The 17,985-nt window shown below is 46.2% G+C and overlaps 1 protein-coding gene and 1 long non-coding RNA gene across 3 annotated transcripts in view; one reads left to right on the top strand and one right to left on the bottom strand.

Moving 5' to 3' along the window:
- LOC111521184 overlaps positions 1-17,463 on the top strand; it is an 18,502-nt gene extending 1,039 nt beyond the window's left edge. The window contains exons 2-3 of one of the 2 annotated variants that reach the window (XR_002724888.3): positions 9,614-9,656; positions 16,496-17,463. This is a non-coding gene — a long non-coding RNA (uncharacterized LOC111521184). Of the gene's footprint in view, positions 1-9,613; positions 9,657-10,589; positions 10,857-16,495 lie in introns of those variants that run through there. The other variant, XR_004228664.1, reaches the window with a different exon arrangement.
- On the bottom strand, positions 7,223-17,085 carry SMIM17 (small integral membrane protein 17). The gene is made up of 3 exons (XM_023184409.3): positions 16,917-17,085; positions 15,142-15,218; positions 7,223-7,333 (listed from the first exon to the last, which is right to left on the bottom strand). The coding sequence occupies exons 1-3, from the start codon at positions 17,083-17,085 to the stop codon at positions 7,223-7,225; spliced, it is 357 nt and encodes a 118-aa protein (XP_023040177.3).
- Positions 17,464-17,985: the final 522 nt, after the last annotated feature.

Genomic DNA, 17,985 nt, shown 5'->3' with positions numbered 1-17,985 from the left:
TCATGCCAAGTTAAGTCATAGGCCTGACAAAGGTGTCTAAATTCCTTTATGTATATGGTAGGATTAGCTGAGAAATCACCTAAACGCTTCTCAATTTTGGAAAGATCGGCCAATGAAAAAGGGACATGTACTCTGACTACCCCCTCCGCCCCAGCCACCTCTCGCAAAGGTGCTAACACTGTAGGAGGGTGTGGGCAGAGATAGGGGACTCAAGACAGCCAGTTGGGGGCCCCAAAGGAGGCACGGGACCGAGTGGATTACTAGTAGATAAGGAGGAGGAAGGAGGAGTCTGGGCAGGAAGGGAGGGGGTGGAGAGAAGGAGGAGTATAGGGACGAGAGCCTAAGGCCCAAAAGCCTTGTATGTTATTAATTTCGGACCACTTGCCTAGCCGCTGGCAGAAATTGCTGAGGTCAATCACGCCACAGTGGAAAGGAAAATTAACCGCTTCCTCCTAAGGTCTTGTTCGAACTGTAAGATTTTTAAATTGGCTAGGAGGCACCCTAAGGGGGTGCTCTTTGGAAATTTGGACTGGGGGGTTTCCCGTTTGTTTCCTCTTTACCGACACAATGGACACAATGGAAATGGAAGTGGATCTCTGCCTGGCTTCAAAGCGTCCTTTGGAACCAGCAGAGACAGACTGGAGGCTCATGCAGCCAAAGTGGAGATTACCTTCAGGCGGACGTGTCCGTCCTGAACGGGTCTCCCGAGCCACTTGGTGGCTCAAAAGTGGGCCTTGGACCTGCACAGGATTTTTGGCCGAGGGAGGTAAAGAGGAGACAAGGGCACTTACCCCAGAGAGGCCGGTGCTCTTTGGAAATTTGGACTGGGGGTTTCCCATTTGTTTCCTCTTTACTTACACAATGGACACAATGGAAATGGAAGTGGATCTCTGCCTGGCTTCAAAGCGTCCTTTGGAACCAGCAGAGACAGACTGGAGGCTCCTGGAGCCAAAGTGGAGATTACCTTCAGGCGGACGTCTCCGTCCTGAATGGGTCTCCTGAGCCACTTGGGGGCTCAAAATGGACCTCGGACCCGCGCAGGATTTCTGGCCGAGGGAGGTAAAGAGGAGACAAGGGCACTTACCCCAGAGAGGCCATGAGAGTGAGGGAAGCGGGTCTCAGGTCCTGGTCCGTCTGCGGCGTGGGAGCAGGAGGAGGTTCCTCAACCCCTAGAGGCCTGAGGAGGGGTCTCCTCCGGGGTTTCGGCACCAACTGATTTGTTTTTTCTAAGACCAGCCCAGCGGGCGCAAAAGAACCAGCGGGTAGGCAAGTGTAGGAGCAAAACTGCAAGTTTATTTTGGTAACCTAAGGTGTGGGGGAGAAGTCTGTCGGCCTCCGGCGAAGGAGGCTGGCAGAGTCCCCCCGTGGGGTTCTCGGACAGAGTCCGCAGTCCTGACATCCCGACAGGAGTGGGGCTGTGAGAAAGCCAAACAATAGGGAGGGGTGATGAGAATTTGCCATGAAGCCCACCTGCTGTAGAAAGAGAAAAGCTCCCGGGAGGTTAGAGTTGGCTGAGTCCATGGAGGAGGAATTAGTCAAAATATTTCTGAGCTTCTGAAATGTAAGGATTGACAGATAAGGTAAAAAGGAACTGGACCTAGGATTCTGTGAACCCTCACAGCACTGGATGCCGACGCCGCCCTCTGGTGGCAGCATGCAGCCTTCTCATTAATCCCTCCCAAACCATCTCTCCGGCAATCAGAATTGCCCAGTAGGCAGTTTCACCTTTACAATGCCTAACCACAGGCCACGTGACTGGCCCAAGGGGTGGGCCACTTAATCCCTGTGGTTTTACTTTATTTTATTTATTTATTTATTTATTTATTTATTTATTTATTTATTTGAGATGGAGTTTCACTCTTTTTGCCCAGGCTGGAGTGCAGTGACACAGCTCACTGCAACCCCTGACTCCCGGGTTCAAGTGATTCTCCTGTCTCAGCCTCCCAAGTAGCTGGCATTACAGGCACACGCCACCACGCCCAGCTAATTTTGTATTTTTAGTAGAGACAGGGTTTCCCCATGTTGGCCAGACTGGTCTCGAACACCTGACCTCAGGCGATCCACCTGCCTCAGCCTCCCAAAGTGCTGAGATTACAGACATGAGCCACTGTGCCTGGCCTAATCCCTGTGATTTTAGATTTGCCATATTTACCAACTTCTAGTACCTATTTTCCCCTGCACAGTGTTCCCTAGATACTATATTCAGATACCACCCTGGTCCAACGTGCCCTGTTGAAGGAAGAGACAGAGCGGCTGGGCACAGTGGCTCACGCCTGTAATCCCAGCACTTTGGGAGGCCGAGGAGGGCAGATCTCGAGTTCAGGAGATCTAGACCATCCTGGCTAACATGATGAAACCCCGTCTGTACTAAAAAATACAAAAATTAGCCAGGCGTGGTGGCGGGTGCCTATAGACCTAGCTACTCGGGAGGCTGAGGCAGGAGAATGGCATGAACCCAGGAGGCGGAGCTTGCAGTGAGCTGAGATCCAGCCACTGCACTCCAGCCCGGGCGATAGAGCGAGACTCCGTCCCTCTCCGTCCCCCGCCCCCCGCCCCCGCCAAAAGAGACAGAGCAGCTTCAAGAGCATGGGGATGGGGTCGTGCGGAGGTGCCATAAGCTGGTGTGGATGTGTGAGGAGTTCCTGGGAGGCACAGCATGAACTCCACAGCCCTCTGCTCCCCCAATTCCATCTTCGCGTACCGCGCTTCCTCCAAGGAGAACCACCCAAGGAGCAGAAATGGCCATTGAGGACGCTAGACTGGAACTGCATTGACCCATTACTTGTCAGGTCATGATGCAATCTGTGGAGACAAGTAGAGCGGGACCTGCGGAGAGAGATGCTACTTGAGGGTGGTCGGGGAAGGCTTCTCTAAGGAGGTGACATTTGAGACCTCAAAGAGATGAGGGAGCCATGTGAGCTTCTGGGGGAAGAGCATTCCAGGGAGCGGGAACAGTGCACAAGTCCTGAAGTAAGCATGACGGGCGAGTTTGAGAAACAGCAAGGAGGCCAGTGTGGCTGCCTGGGAGGGAGCAAGATAAGGATGGAACAGAGGCCACCTGGAATAGGGCTGGATGGCATTGTGAAGACTTTGGCTTTATGTGAAATAGGAGGATTATGAATGGTCCGAATGTTATTGTTGTTGTTGTTGTTGTTGTTGTTTTAGAAGCAAGGTCTCTCTCTGTTGCATAGACTGGAATGCAGTGACACAGTTGTAGCTCACTGTAACCTCGAACTTCTGGGCCCAAGCGACCCTTTTGCCTCAGCCTCCACAGTAGCTGGGACTACAGGTGCACGCCACCGTGCCTGGCTGGGACTATAGGTGCACGCCACCATGCCTGGCTAAATTTTTTATTTTTATTTTTGTAGAGACAGGGTCTCACTATGTTGCCCAATCTGGTTAATTATGTTTTCATGGGATCTGTCCAGCTGTTGGGTAGAGAATGGAACATCAGTGGCTTGAGTGGATACTTCCCTCATCAATGAAATTAGGTCCCTGGCATACTGCAGAGCTAATTAGCAGACCATTGCTAATATGATTTATATTACTGATAGTATCATGATTCTTCTCTTCTATTCTCTTCTCTTCTATTCTCTTTTCTTTTCTTTTCTTTCTTTCCTTTTTTTTTTTGAGACAGAGTTTTGCTCTGTTGCCCAGGCTGGAGTGCAGTGGCACGGCACAATCTCTGCTGCTCACTGCAGCCTCCACCTCCTGACCTCCCAGGTTCAAGCGATTCTCCTGCGTCAGCCTCCTGAGTAGCTGGGATTACAGGCACCCACCAGGCCTAGCTAATTTCTTTGTATTTTAGTAGAGACAGGGTTTCACTATGTTGGCCAGGCTGGTCTCGCACTCCTGACCTCAAGCGAGCTGCCCACCTTGGCCTCCCAAGGTGTTGGAATTATAGGTGTGAGCCACTGTGCCGGGCCATGATTATTTTCAGTATCCCACAAAATCAATCAAGACCTGTGGCACTGTCTGAGCTAATCAGAGCCCACTCAGCCCCCAGACATCATCCCTACTTTTTGTTTTTTCGGTGTGTGTGTTTGTTTGTTTTTTGATACAGGGTCTCACTCACCCAGGCTGGAGTGCAGTGGCCTAATCATGGCCCTCTGCAGTCTCAGCCTTCTGGGCTTAAGCAGTCCTCTTGCCTCAGCTTGCTGAGTAGCTGGGACTACAGGTGCATGCCACCATGCCTGACAACTTTTTTTATTATTATTATTTGTAGAGACAGGGTCTGACTTTGTTGCCCAGGCTGGTCTCAAACTCCTAACCTCAAGTGATCCTCCTGCCTTGGCTTCCGAAAGTGCTGGGATTATAGGCGTGAACCACCATGCCCAGCCCAGCCCCTGTTGGTTGGACACCTAAGACAGTCTCCACACTCATCTCCCTGCTTCTGCTTTGCCCTGCTACAGTCCATTCTCCACCCTTTACTTGGGCAGTTGGTTTATGCCTCAGGGCCTTTGCAGTTGCTGCTCTCTCTCCCCTTATTTCACTGTTGTCCCCAAGGCAGAACAAGGATGTGAGTTGTGAGTGTGTGTCATGAGAACCTGCCAGGTCTCTGACCTTGCCGTGTGGAAGAGATGATCGCAGGGTCCATGGTAGCCATCCCTAGCCACGTAGAAGAAAGAGAGGGAGGTGAGGAGAGGAAAAGCCCCAGTGAGATTTTTGGGTCCCCCAGAACCAGCTGTAATTAAAGCCAATTTTATCCCAAACTTTGGTGTAACATGAACCAATAATAGTAATTATTATTATTATCATTATTTTGCTTAAGCTCATTTGAATTGAGCTTCTCTTATTTCCAGTAGAATCTCAAAAAAAAAATGTAATAGTTAAGGCCAGTTTTCCTTTCTTTTAAGGGCTGGTTGCTTGTTGCAGGCAATCAGCCTGAGAGAGGAATGGAGAGATAATCCCATGCTTTTCCCTGTTAATTTCTCTAGAGAACCTCATATACGTAGACAGAAGGATTTTTTTTTTAAGTGCAGGATGGTAATATCAACCAGTATTAGACAAGGTAAAATTTAAGGCAAAGGGTTAAACTGACTGAAAACAACCATTTTATATTTAACAAAGAATTCAGAATCAGGTTTTAATTAACATTTATTGAGTACCTACTATCTGCCAGCCACTGTCATATGATGTTTTACATATATTATTTAATTGGCAAGGACATAACAATGCTGCACTTATATACATTGAATTACACAGCTGTTGAGTACATAAGCAAAGATTATAAAAATTCATTAGCAAAAACAATTGTACTAACAGATTTTCACATAACCTTATTGGTTTTTAATGAATACAGTAGGCCAAAATTAGATAACACATGAATCTGAACAATATAATTGATGATACTGAGTTAATTAACAGGCATGTAAAGTTTTCAATTCTACAGACAGAGAAGCTATCTTCATCTTAAATGTTTGAGAAACAATTACAAAAAAATGGACATGTTCTAGGCCACACTAAAAGCTTTTTAAAAAGTTTTGAAAGCAGATGTGTTGTAGGCCACATTCTGTGTTCACAGTGCAGTAAAACAGGAAAACAAAACTATTTTTAAGCAAAAAATAAACCAAATCACTGAGTTTCAAAGCACTCTTTAGAAACACTACAATGTAATCTTTAGACAACATAAAAATGAATAATCAAATGTTAAGATGTGGCCAAGGCTATATCCAGAAGTGCATTTGTATTAATAAGTATACTACTATAGAAAATATAAAGAGAATATAAATCAAGTATTCAATATAAAAACTGAGACAAAGAAGAAAAACAATAAAAAATAAATGCAATACATATCAAAGGAAAACAAATTACAAATAAAAGAAATAACGGATATAAATGAATCCTAATGCTGGTTCTTTGGAAAAACAATAGTAAACTAGATAAACCTTTGACAAATTTAATGATGAGTAAACCACAAACAGCAGTTGACAGGATACAAGGGATAGAACAAAATAAAGGGAAAATTTTAATTATAAAACAGTAGGCATAATTAAGCTAATACTATGAAAAAGCCCTATGGAATGAAGAATTTTCTAGAGGATAAAAGAACTCTGGGCTGGGCGTGGTGGCTCACGCCTGTAATCCCAGCACTTAGGGAGACCAAGGCGGGTGGATCACGAGGTCAGGAGATCGAGACCATCCTGGCTAACATGGTGACACCCCGTCTCTACTAAAAATACAAAAAACTAGCTGGGCGAGGTGGTGAGCGCCTGTAGTCCCAGCTACTCGGGAGGCTGAGGCAGGAGAATGGTGTGAACCTGGGAGGCAGAGCCTGCAGTGAGCTGAGATCACGCCACTGCACTCCAGACTGGGTGATTGAGTGAGACTCGGTCTCAAAAAAAAAAAAAAAAAAAAAAAAAAACCCCTCAAATCGGGGAAAAAAAGGGAAACTGGGTAAAAAAAAAAAAAAAAAAAAAAAAAAAAACTCTGTAATTCGCCAAAATAAATGCAAGAGGCAAAACGTATTAATAAACAAACAAACAAAAAAAACTCTAATTCGCCAAAATAAATGCAAGAGGCAAAACGTATTAATAAACTGATAACATTGTAAAGAACTAAGAAAGCTGCCCAAGAATTAGCTGAAACATTCTCTCCATGACTCTATGACCTGGTTATAACAATGAATTCATTTAAAATTTCAAGGGACTGATACTTCTCAAGCTACAGAAACTGCTTAAAAGCATAGAAAAGGTAAAAGTTACCCAAGGCTTTCTATGATGCAAGCTTAACCATGATACCAAAACTTCACAAAGATAGCACCAATCTCACATATGAAGATAGAGGCAAGAATCCTACATAAAATATCAATAAATAGAATTTAGTGTATGAAAAGACTGGTGCACCACAACCTTAAGAATGCAAAGTTGGTTTGATGTTAGGAAATCCACCAGATTTCATTGATCCTCAGTTGCACATTTTTTCATCTTCTCAAAGTCAGGAGATATCTTCCAGTTGGTGGCATCTTACGATTATTAGCATTTTTCTTTCTCCGTAGTATACAAAATAATGTTTTACAATCAATGATGTCTTCATTTCATGGAAATAAAGTATGTGAAAACTCACACCAAAAAAAATTTTTAAATCATCTCAAAGGATGTTTGAAAGGCATTTGAAAATATTCAACACCTATTCCTGATTTTTAACTAGCACACTTCCTTAACATAACGCAGGGCATCTATTTCATTAAATTAAACTTTTAAAACAACAGCCACCATTATAGTTAGATGTGAAACATCATAGGCATCCCCGTTAAAACCAGGAACAAAAAAAGCACGCACACTACCAAGACTATGGTTGTTTGTTGTGGAGCTTTTGACCACTCCACAAAGCCCTGAAACAGAAAAAAGGAAAAGGATAAATATTGGAAAGGAAGGGGCCACCATTGTTACTTGCAGGAAAATAGACTTATATGATTAGAAATGAAATGTCATATCAAGAGAAAAGCTGTTTGAATTTAAAACGGTACAGCTGAGTAACTAGATATAAGATAAACAAACGAATGTAACCTAACTACGCTTTCTCAGAGGAAATGTTCAAATAATGGGATGACAATTTCAAAATCTCATTGGTATATTAAATCTCAGTTTTAACATACCGTCTATGCTCTAATGACCTCACCCCTCAAGAGATATGTGTGTGCATGCATATGTATGTGTATTTTTGGACCCAACTATATATCTCACTGCCTATTTGCCATCTCCGGTTGGATATCTGATGGACATCTTAAACTTCACATGTCCCCAAACAAATTTTCTTATGTCCCCCGCCACACACAAAAGCTCCTCATGCAGTTTTCCTCCCATTACCCCTTCAGGCCCCTCCAGACCTCCAACTGTGGTATCCTTGACTCCTCTCTTTCTGTCGCCACCCACATTCAAGACATCAACAAATACTATTGGCTTTATCTTCAAAACATTCAAAATATGACCATTTCCCTCCCGTTCACTACCACCACCCTGTTCAAAGCCACTGTCATCTATCTTGTACTCTTGATACAGAATTTCGTTTCTTATCTTGATAGTCCCACCCAATTTCTTGTCCCTGGTTCAGAGTGCTCCTTCTAAAGTTGATGTCATTCCTTGCCTTTCTCACTCTGTTCCAGCCACAGTCACTTCCAAGCGTTTGTAGTTACGAGCTCTTCTTCCTGGAATGCTCTTCCTCCAGGTACCCTTAAAGCTTGCCTGTCAGTCCTTAGAAAACCTTTCCCTCACTACCTGTGTAAACCAGGATGCCCTCACAACCCCTTCCCAACAAAGACCTGCACTGTGCATGCCCCTTGTCTTTTTCTCCATGCTCTTATCACCACCTGACATGCTATGTATATCATCTCTTCCTCCAATGACACTGTAAGCACCAAGAGGGCAAACCCTTGCTTTGTTTGCTACTGTAGTCCCAGTGCCTGGAACAGGGTAAGAACTCTGTAAATATTTGTTGAATGATTTAATAAATGAAAAAACATACCATGATAAGAGATGAGAAGACAAAATGTTTAAAGATGACAATTTTCCAAATTAATGATGAATTTAGGGCAATTGCTATTAAAATATCAAGGAAGTGAATGGTGAATGCACAAGACATAATGGATTATCTGGAAAGTTAGGCAATGGTGAACACTGAAAAAAATCCTGTGAAAGAAGAAAAATGGAAGGACACATACTATGAATTATTAAAGTATATTATAAATCATTGATGGAATTCACATTTCTAATCTTTGAAAACAAATTCCTCCCTCTAGCCTGCTGATTCCCTCTGGATGATACCTCATTTCAAATCTTCCTTTACAACCAGATACCTAGGGACAATGACCCACTTAAGCAGTTCCCAAACCTGGTAGAGCCCCAAAAGTTGTTGGGAGAGTTTTTCAAATATCTTGGGATCCCCTTTGGATTTTCTGGTTCAGTGTATCTGAGGAGAACCAGAGAATGTGAATTTGTATAAAGTTCCTCATAATCTATGCATAAAATTGGGCCAACTGAACAAAATGCTCATTGTAGCATTGCCTTCTGTAACAATCACAACAATGGCAGCCTAACAATTCATCAGCCAAGGAAATGGGTCTGACACAATGGAGCTAGAGAACATTTGGCAGCAGTAAAAAGTAACTTTGAAATACAATGAAGATAATCAATATGTATTAAATGGAAAACTGTCCAGCATGTATTAAGTGACAATGCCAACTGGAGCAATAACAATTTTGCCATAATTTCCTTTTGTGGAATTAAAAAATACATGTGTAGTTTACTACATGACAGTATTTAGATAAAATTCAACAACAAGCAAAACTAATCCATGCAAGTGGAAATCAAGAACTGTAGTTGCCTCCAGGGCTGGGGAGTGCGAGGGACCAGAAGGGAAAATAAGAGAATGTTCTAGAATGATGACAGCACTCAATATCTTGATTGAGGTGTTGGTTACATGGATGTATGTGTGTAAACACTCTCTGGTTAGTGCATTTTATTGGAAATAATTATACTTTAATTTTGAAAAGCAGAATATAAAGTTAAGAAAATGTAATAAATACAGGTAATCTGAAATCCAATAATTTTACCCACATCACACATAATAGACCCATAGATGCCTCACCTAGTTCCTCTTTATTTCTGTTTTTCAGGCTGATGCAGCTCTCCCCTGGATGCTAGCGGTATTGGCTGCAGGTTGTATGGTTTACAGTTTGTATTTGCTCCTTCTCTTCTGACAAATGCCCTTTGCTAATGAGATCCTCCTTCCTAGAGGATTACCCAGGAGGTTAACTCGCCCTCCAGGGCAGTCCACAGCCAACAGTAACTCATACGGGATACAAAAGGCCACTCCATTGACTCAGAGGAGGACAATTCTCTCTCTCTTTTTTTTTTTTGAGAAGGAGAGTCTTGCTGTGTTGCCCAGGCTGGAGTGCAGTGGCAATCTCAGCTAACTGCAATCTCTGCCTCCCAGGTTCAAGCAATTCTCTGCCTCAGCCTCCCGAGTAGCTGAGATTACAGGCGTCCACCACCACGCCCAGCTAATTTTCGTATTTTTAGTAGAGACAGGGTTTCACCATCTTGGCCAGGCTGGTCTTGAACTCCTGACCTCGTGATCCACCCGCCTCGGCCTCCCAAAGTGCTGGGATTACAGGCTTGAGCCACTGCGCCCGGCCCAGAGGAGGACAACTCTCTATTCACATTCCAGGGCTCCCCTGAGATAAGACGGAGGCTGGACTTCAGTTCTACTAACATACTTGCCTGGTTCCCTCTCCTCCCCTCCCCAGCTTCCCTCAGTCCCTCCTGGGCTTCACCTGAGAGCACAACCCTCAATCAAGCACTGGCACACAAATCTCAATTCAGTCTCAGTATATAGGGAAACACGTTTGGCAGGATATATACAGCAACTTATTTTTCTTTTGTTTTTCTTTTCTTTTTTTTTTTTTTTTTTTTTTGAGGCAGAGTCTCACTCTGTCACCCAGGCTAGAGTGCAGTGGTACAGTCTCAGCTCATTGCAACCTCTGCCTCTGAGGTTCAAGCAATTCTCCTGCCGCAGCCTCCTGAGTAGCTGGAATTACAGGCAAGTGCCACCATGCCCAGCTAATTTTTGTATTTTTAGTAGAAATGGGGTTTTGCCATGTTATGCAGGCTGGTCTCGAACTCATGACCTTAAGCGATCCGCCTGCCTCTGCCTCCCAAAGTGCTGCGATTACAGACAGGAGTCACTGTGCCCGGCCAGCTTAAAACATTCTGTTGAAGTGGAATGTGGAAAGAGGAGGTTGCACACATCCTAGGTGTACAGCCTGAGGCAGCTTCAGAAGATGAACACACCACGTAACTAGCACCCCAAATAGGAAGCAGATCATTATCAACCCCGCAAATCCCCCCACTTCAGAGGTAACTACCCCAGCTTCTCACACTATGGATGAATTTGGCCTCTTACAGTACCTTTTACCAGGGATTATTCTGGGCACTGATCTTTTTAAAATCTCATGCACTTAGATAAGATTTGCAGGTGTTACATATGCTTGCATTTTATGGAATGGGAATGATGGGAGTGTTTTTTTTTTTTTTTTTTTGAGACGGAGTCTCGCTCTGTTGCCCGGGCTGGAGTGCAGTGGCCGGATCTCAGCTCACTGCAAGCTCCGCCTCCCGGGTTTACGCCATTCTCCTGCCTCAGCCTCCCGAGTAGCTGGACTATAGGCGCCGGCCACCTCGCCCGGCTAGCTTTTTGTATTTTTTAGTAGAGATGGGGTTTCACCGTGTTAGCCAGGATGGTCTCGAACTCCTGACCTTGTGATCCGCCCGTCTCGGCCTCCCAAAGTGCTGGGATTACAGGCTTGAGCCACCGCGCCCGGCCGGGAGTGTTTTCCCCTGCTTGCTTTCCTCTGGGCCCACAGACTGGGAACTTCTGGCCTCCTGGAAAGTAACTCTTTTTCTTTCTTCTACTTCTTCACTCACTCCTCTCCACAGGAGGTATAGTGACTAGGAGAACAGGGAGAGGCCTTCATCTCTGTCCCCAGTCCTCTCTCGGGGCAGGATCAAGCCCCAAACAGGCAGGACACCTAGTGGTTAAGAGACATGCTGAGTTCAAATCCTAGCTCTGCCACTTACATGTTGCATGACAAGGGAAAGTCACATAACCTCTCTGTGCCTTAGTTTTCCCATCTGTTAAATGGGATAACAGGTCCTACCTCAAGGACTGATAAGAGGACCAAGTAAATTAAGGTAAGTAGAGCACAAAGGCCAGCTCCTGGCCCATGATGAGGCTGTAACTGCCATCAAAGGTCTCTGGTTCCAGACAGCCCGCTCCTCTTTCTTTTTTGGAAGTGGGTTGTTGTCTGCAGGAAGGAGGGTCTGTCCATGCAGAAAACGGACCCAGGGCCTGCCAACGAGAGGCCCTCCCCTACCCGCCCCCTGGTGTGTGCTCCATCAATGCTGGTTCAATGGATTACGACTGGGCGAACGAGTGAGTGAATGAATGATGTCACAGAGGCCTCTCCCAAGCAGCAGGTCTAAAACTGACCTTGTCATTTCTTCCAAACTTCCTCCTTGATCCCTATGCTGGAGGCTAGAACCTCCGTCTGCCCTGTCCCCACATCAGAATTCAGGTGTCGCCCCTGGGCTTGCCCCTGTTCCTGCAGCTTTTATGTCCCACAGATCTGGAAATGCCATCAGGTCCCCGACTCAACACGTCCTGGGTCCCATTGGCTCCTGTCCTCACCTCTAAGCCCAAACTCTATGCTAGCTCTGCGACCCACTCATTGTGGGACGCGAAGCAAGCCATTTGGTTTCTTTCTGCCTCAGTTTCCTCATCTGTAGAGGAGGAAACCATGCTAACGATCTCACAGGGCTCATGAGTTAATCATGGGAGTTAATTAGTGTTCAGTTACTAGATGAGTTATAATAAGATGCACTTAGAATAGCAGCAAGCTGGCTGGGTGTCGTGGCTCATGCCTGCAATCCCAGCACTTTCCGAGGCCGAGGTGGGTGGATCATGAAGTCAAGAGATCAAGACCTTCTTGGCCAACATGGTAAAACCCCGTTTCTACTAAAAATACAAGAATTAGCTGGGTGTGGTGGTGTGCACCTGTAGTCCCAGCTACTCAGGAGGCTGAGGCAGGAGAATTGCTTGAACAGAGGAGGTGGAGGTTGCAGTGAGCAGTGAGCCAAGATCACGCCACTGCACTCCAGCCTGGCGACAGAGCAAGACTCCGACTCAAAAAAGAGTAACATCAAGTTTGTAACATGCACAAGGAAAGTGGCAACTCCTCTCTGCTTTTTTCCCTAACTACACATTTCTGACTTGCTCCTTTGCTCCCCCCCCCCCTCTAACCCCAGCCACATCCAACCCACCTTCCTTCTACATGGGCTCCCACATTCTCTAAGTCCCCAAACCCGTTCTATGGCTCCCACTGCCTGCAAAACACATCCAACCTCATCGGTGTGGGACTTGGCAGAGAGAGGAGTCCTCTTAAAGGCCAAATCAGAACATGTTCCTCCTCTGTCTAGAACTCGCCTATGGCTCCCACCCCACTCAGAGTAAAACCCACATTTCACCATGGTCCACGAGACGCTACGTCATCCATCCCGTCACCTCCATGACCTCACCTCCTAGTCCTCCCTCCCACCCTTCAGCCATGCTGACCACCACCCCTCTTGGTGTTCCCCAAATGTACCAGGCACATCTGTACCTCAGGGCCTTTGCACTTGCTGTGTCCTCTGCATACAGCCCGCTCCCCCTAGACATCTGCCAGTCTCACTCCCCACCTCCTTCAGGTCCTCACTCAATAGCTCCCTCTCAGTGGGGACCTTCCTAGATACCCTTCTTAAAATGGCAACCCCCAGCCCCAACTCCTACTCCCAAACCCCCTTCATGCTTTATTTTCCATAGCAGTTATCACCACTCAGTGCAATTCGTATTTTAGCTGCTTATATCAGTTGTCATCTGTCTAGAGCTCCATGAAGGCAGGGACCATTTCTGTCTCACTATTGTACGCTCTGTGCATTGAACACTGCTTGGCACTGAGTAGGTGCTCAAGAAATAGACGTGCAATGAATGAATGATATCATCCCAGCCATATTTTCACCCAAACCTCCCACTGCTCTGCCCTTAACTTCAGTGTCCCCGAAACGTACCGTGCTATACCACCTTGCCTGTGCACATGCTCTTCCCTTCCCTGCTATGCCCATGGAATTCTTACTATCCCGAAAACCCCAGGTCTGGTGTGTCCTCTTCTCTAGGATATCCAAGAATAAACCTCCTGGCACGCAGTTAACTTCTTCCTTTGGGCCTCCCCACTATGCCCAGCACTTATTTCTGCACTATCATGGTTTGTTGGCCAGTTTCTTTCCCTCACCCTCACCTCTGCACCACGAGTCAATAAATCCATTTTCTGGCTTGAGGCAGCCAGAGTTACACTCCTGACATGATTGGGAGATGGATGGGACTCTCATGTGCTCACTGAGAGTGATTATGTGATTTTTCTCATGTATGAGATGAATGTACAAATGAAAGAACCGTTGGTTTTCTTATATTGATGTCTTATTCCTCAAAAAAGGAAACATTAGGTTTCTTTTAGTGAAAGGAATGTGTTTGATGATTCTCTTTGGTTTTACTTGTAGTATGTGGATTAAAACTCAGTAGATGGTTAGTGGATGGATAAATGGAATAGTGGGTGGATGGGTGAATGGATTGGTAGGTGGCCTTAAGACTGGATGTGGGAATAGATACAGATGGATGAACGCATGAGTGGGCATATGCGTGGATGCATACTAGCCACATCCTACCACAGCCAACAGGTAGTAGAGGGATGAATAGGTGGGTGGGCAGATGAGTGGATATGGGATGGGTATGTAGGTGGGTGGATTGAATAGATGGATTGATGGGATCTGAATAAAAGGGTGAATGAGTATGTGTATGGATAACTGGATATATGGATGGATGAATGGGTGGACGGAAGGATGGATGGAATGGGTATATGGATGCATAAGGGATGAAAGGTTGGGTAAATGAATGAGTAGACAGATGAATGGTTGGTGGATGTTCAATGGCTAGCGGAATGAATGGATGGGTGAATGGAAAGGTGAGAGGGTAGGTGGAAGGGAGGGTTTATGGGTGGATGGATAAGTGGATAGACAGCTGAGGTATAGGGATGGGTTGATGGATGGATGGATAAGTGGATAAACAGATAAAGTATAGGGATGGATGGATGGTGGATAAGTGTATAAACAGATGAAGTGTAGGGGTGGATGGATGGATGGATGGAATGAGTCTACAAATGACTAGGTGAATAAAAGTTTGGGTGGATGAATGGACAGATGAGTGAATGGCTGGTAGATGTCTGAGTGGTGGATGAATGAACGGATGAGTGATTGGAAAGGTAAGACGGTGGGTGGAAGGGAGAGTTGATGAATAAGTGGATAGAAGATGAATTACAGAGGTGGATGCATGGGTAGACAGATTTATGAAGGAAGTGTTGGAGGATACGTGTGAACTAAGTTATGCACACCGCATGGAGACCCTCCAGTCTGTGTCTGGTCACCACAGAGATCAGACACAAGCGATCTCTTGAGATTTTTGTGGAGCAGGTAAATTCCAAGCTGAGAATGTAAATGTGACAAACTGCTGAGATCTACAGAGCGGGACATTTGTGGAAAAGGAACAAACCCCCCAGTGTACCTGGGAGCCCTCTGATTCATCATCTTCTTCCAACGAACTCCACTCCTGGGAAAGCCCAGTCTCTTGAGAAGACAGGTCTAGGTGAGGGTGGGAGTGGAGGAAAAAGGAGCCATGAGTGAGTGGCTAGACGGCGGGAGTGGGCTCTTCCCACTGGCATCTTGTGCCTTTACTAATAGCTTGTCCCTTTACCAACAGTCTTCTCTCTCTGTCTCACCCTCCCTCTCACACACACACACAAACACACAACCCCCCCCACACACACACACACACACACACGCCTATGTGGTTCAGGTGGAGCTGAGAAAATGAGAGGCCTGAATTCTGTTCTATAACTACCTAGACAACTTCAACTGGGTCACCTGATGTGCCCTGCCACTTAAGTCTTCACTCCCTTACCTGTCCAGTAAGTAAGAGTTCCTTCTCTATAGGCAGAAACTGAGTGAAAGAGCAGAAGAAACAGCCACAGAAGTAAACCAGGATGATGGAGGCTTCCCCAGCTTCCAAAGAACAGACACTAGTGGAGACATGTCCCCACAGTCAGAACCTTAGCGTCCTTCTCATCCCTAAGCTGAATAGACTGGGCAAATCCTGGCATTTTCCACTCTTCCTGTACCTCAGCCCTAGCCAGGAGCTCCAGGCCTCACTAGCAGAGCTGGCCTCTGTTATCCACTCCTTCTGTCCCAGGCCTGCTTATCCCCCTGAGGAAAAAAACAGTGCCTACTAGGTGATATAAGGCTCAGCCCTTCTGCTATGGGGTGCCATTGAGATATCAGCAAATGGCATTACCCTTTATCCATCTGTTTGGGCCCAAACCCTAAAAGTCATTGTGATACCTCTCTTTTCCTTCCCTTCTCCACATCCATCAGCAAGAACTGGTTCCTCCTCCCAAAGGTGTCCCAGATCTCTCCACTTACCCCACCTCTCTCTTGGACAGTTGCAGGAGTCTCCTAACTGGCCTCCCACCTTCCATTCTTGACTTCCTAGCCCTACAATCCATCGTCACATGCAGTGAGACTCAGGGTTTCTCAAACTTGGCACTGTCGGCATTTGGAGCTGCACCATGCTTTGTGTGGGGGGAGGGCCCGTCCTGTGCATGATAGGACGTTTATCAGCATCACTACTGGCTTCTCCCCACCAGATAACAGCAGCATCTCCACAGTTAGGATAACCCTGAACGTTTCCAGACACTGCCAAATATCACCTGGGGAGGAGAGGTGGGGTATAAGACCATGCCCAGTTGAAATCCACTGAGTTAGAGGAATATTTTTGAAATGCAAGTGAGATCATGTGTTTTTCCCCTTCAAATCTTGCGGTGCTTGAAAATTGCGGTGTTCCCTTTCTTGCCCTCCCTGAGAACCCTGCAAGCACCGCCATGAGGATAACCCTGAAACATCCTGCTGGAGACACATGACCTGTCCTCAGCACCACCAAGCCAGCCAACAGCCAGCACCAGCAGAAAAGGAAGTAAAGCCATCTGAGATCGACCCGTGGCCTCACCAGCTCTCTGAGGCCGCACAGACAAGCACAGGCAGGAAGGCGTCCCCTGAAGGCAGGTCAAACTTCCGACCCACAGAATCATGAGCCAATACGCGATTGTTGCTTTAAGCCTCTAAGTTTGGGGATGACTTGTTACACGGCAAAAGCTGACTGGACACAGTGCCCCATGAATAGCTGTCGAATGGATGAGTGAAGGACTGAATGTTTAGTCTTTGCCTAGGCCTTGCCAATTCCTTCCCCTCCACCCACTCACCTCCCACAGGACCCGTGCCTCTCACCTTTCTCATCACTGTCATGGCTGGAGGCCCCAACCTCCACTGCCTCCCAGTCCTTGGGGCAGGTGGGATGGGGAGGCTTCTCCCAGGCCCGGCTCTCCCGAGGCAGCAGCGTCTTGGTCCTCTCGGGCTCCAGCAGCCCCCGCGTCTGCTCAGGACTGAGACTCTGCATCGCCCCAGGAAGAGGTGAAGCTTCTGAGACAAGCTTCTCTTTCTCCTCCCGATCCAGGGTCCTCTCTGGTTCCCCAGGCACAGGGTTCAGAACCTGAGGACTGACGAACATTTCATCATTCAGTGAATCGTTACGGAGGGCCAGCAGGGGCTAGACACGATTCTAAGCATTAGAAATGCAGTAGTCATCACGTGGAGATTCCTGCCCTCCTGGGGCTTACATTCTAGTAGAGAGAGAAAGAGACAGGCAGGGAACAAATAAAGCACGCAGGAGGTCAAACGGTAGAGAGAGCTCTGGAGACAAAGCTGGAAAGGGAATGTTTGTCATGGGCAGGTACACGCAGGCACACACACTCACATACTCACATATACATACTTACAAACACAGACACAGTCACATACACACACTCACACTAACACACATATACATACACATATACTCACGAACACAAACGCTCGTACGCACATTCACACACACACACACACTCACATACTCATATACACACATACAGCCACACATGCACCTAGACACACACAGTCACATAGGCACACACACTCATACCCACACTCATACACTCACATACACACAATACACTAACATACATATACACACTCATACATTCACACATATACACATACAGTCACATACACATATACACACATACACATTCACACACATACATATACACATACAGTCACATATACACACGCTCAAACTCTCTCACACACATACACTTACACACATTCACACACATATGCATTCACAATACATGCCCTCACATACATATACACGTATACACATACACAGTCACATATACACATGCTCAAACTCACACTAACACACACATACACTCATACATTCACAGACACACTCACACGCATTCACAATCACACATACGCC

Source organism: Piliocolobus tephrosceles, chromosome 21, assembly GCF_002776525.5.
Source record: "Piliocolobus tephrosceles isolate RC106 chromosome 21, ASM277652v3, whole genome shotgun sequence".
NCBI lineage: Eukaryota > Metazoa > Chordata > Mammalia > Primates > Cercopithecidae > Piliocolobus > Piliocolobus tephrosceles.
The sequence above is the reverse complement of the archived record's forward strand: the minus strand, read 5'-3'. Positions and strand labels throughout refer to the sequence as shown.

What these genes read in the sequence shown, in the direction of transcription:
- SMIM17 (XM_023184409.3), bottom strand. Translation starts at nt 17,085, where the DNA reads ATGCAGAGTCTCAGTCCTGAGCAGACGCGGGGGCTGCTGGAGCCCGAG. An exon ending in CCATGACAGTGATGAGAAAG is followed by an intron (nt 15,219 to 16,916) that starts GTGAGAGGCACG and finishes ACCCTCACCTAG; the next exon opens with ACCTGTCTTCTCAAGAGACT. An exon ending in ATGAATCAGAGGGCTCCCAG is followed by an intron (nt 7,334 to 15,141) that starts GTACACTGGGGG and finishes TTTCTGTTTCAG; the next exon opens with GGCTTTGTGGAGTGGTCAAA.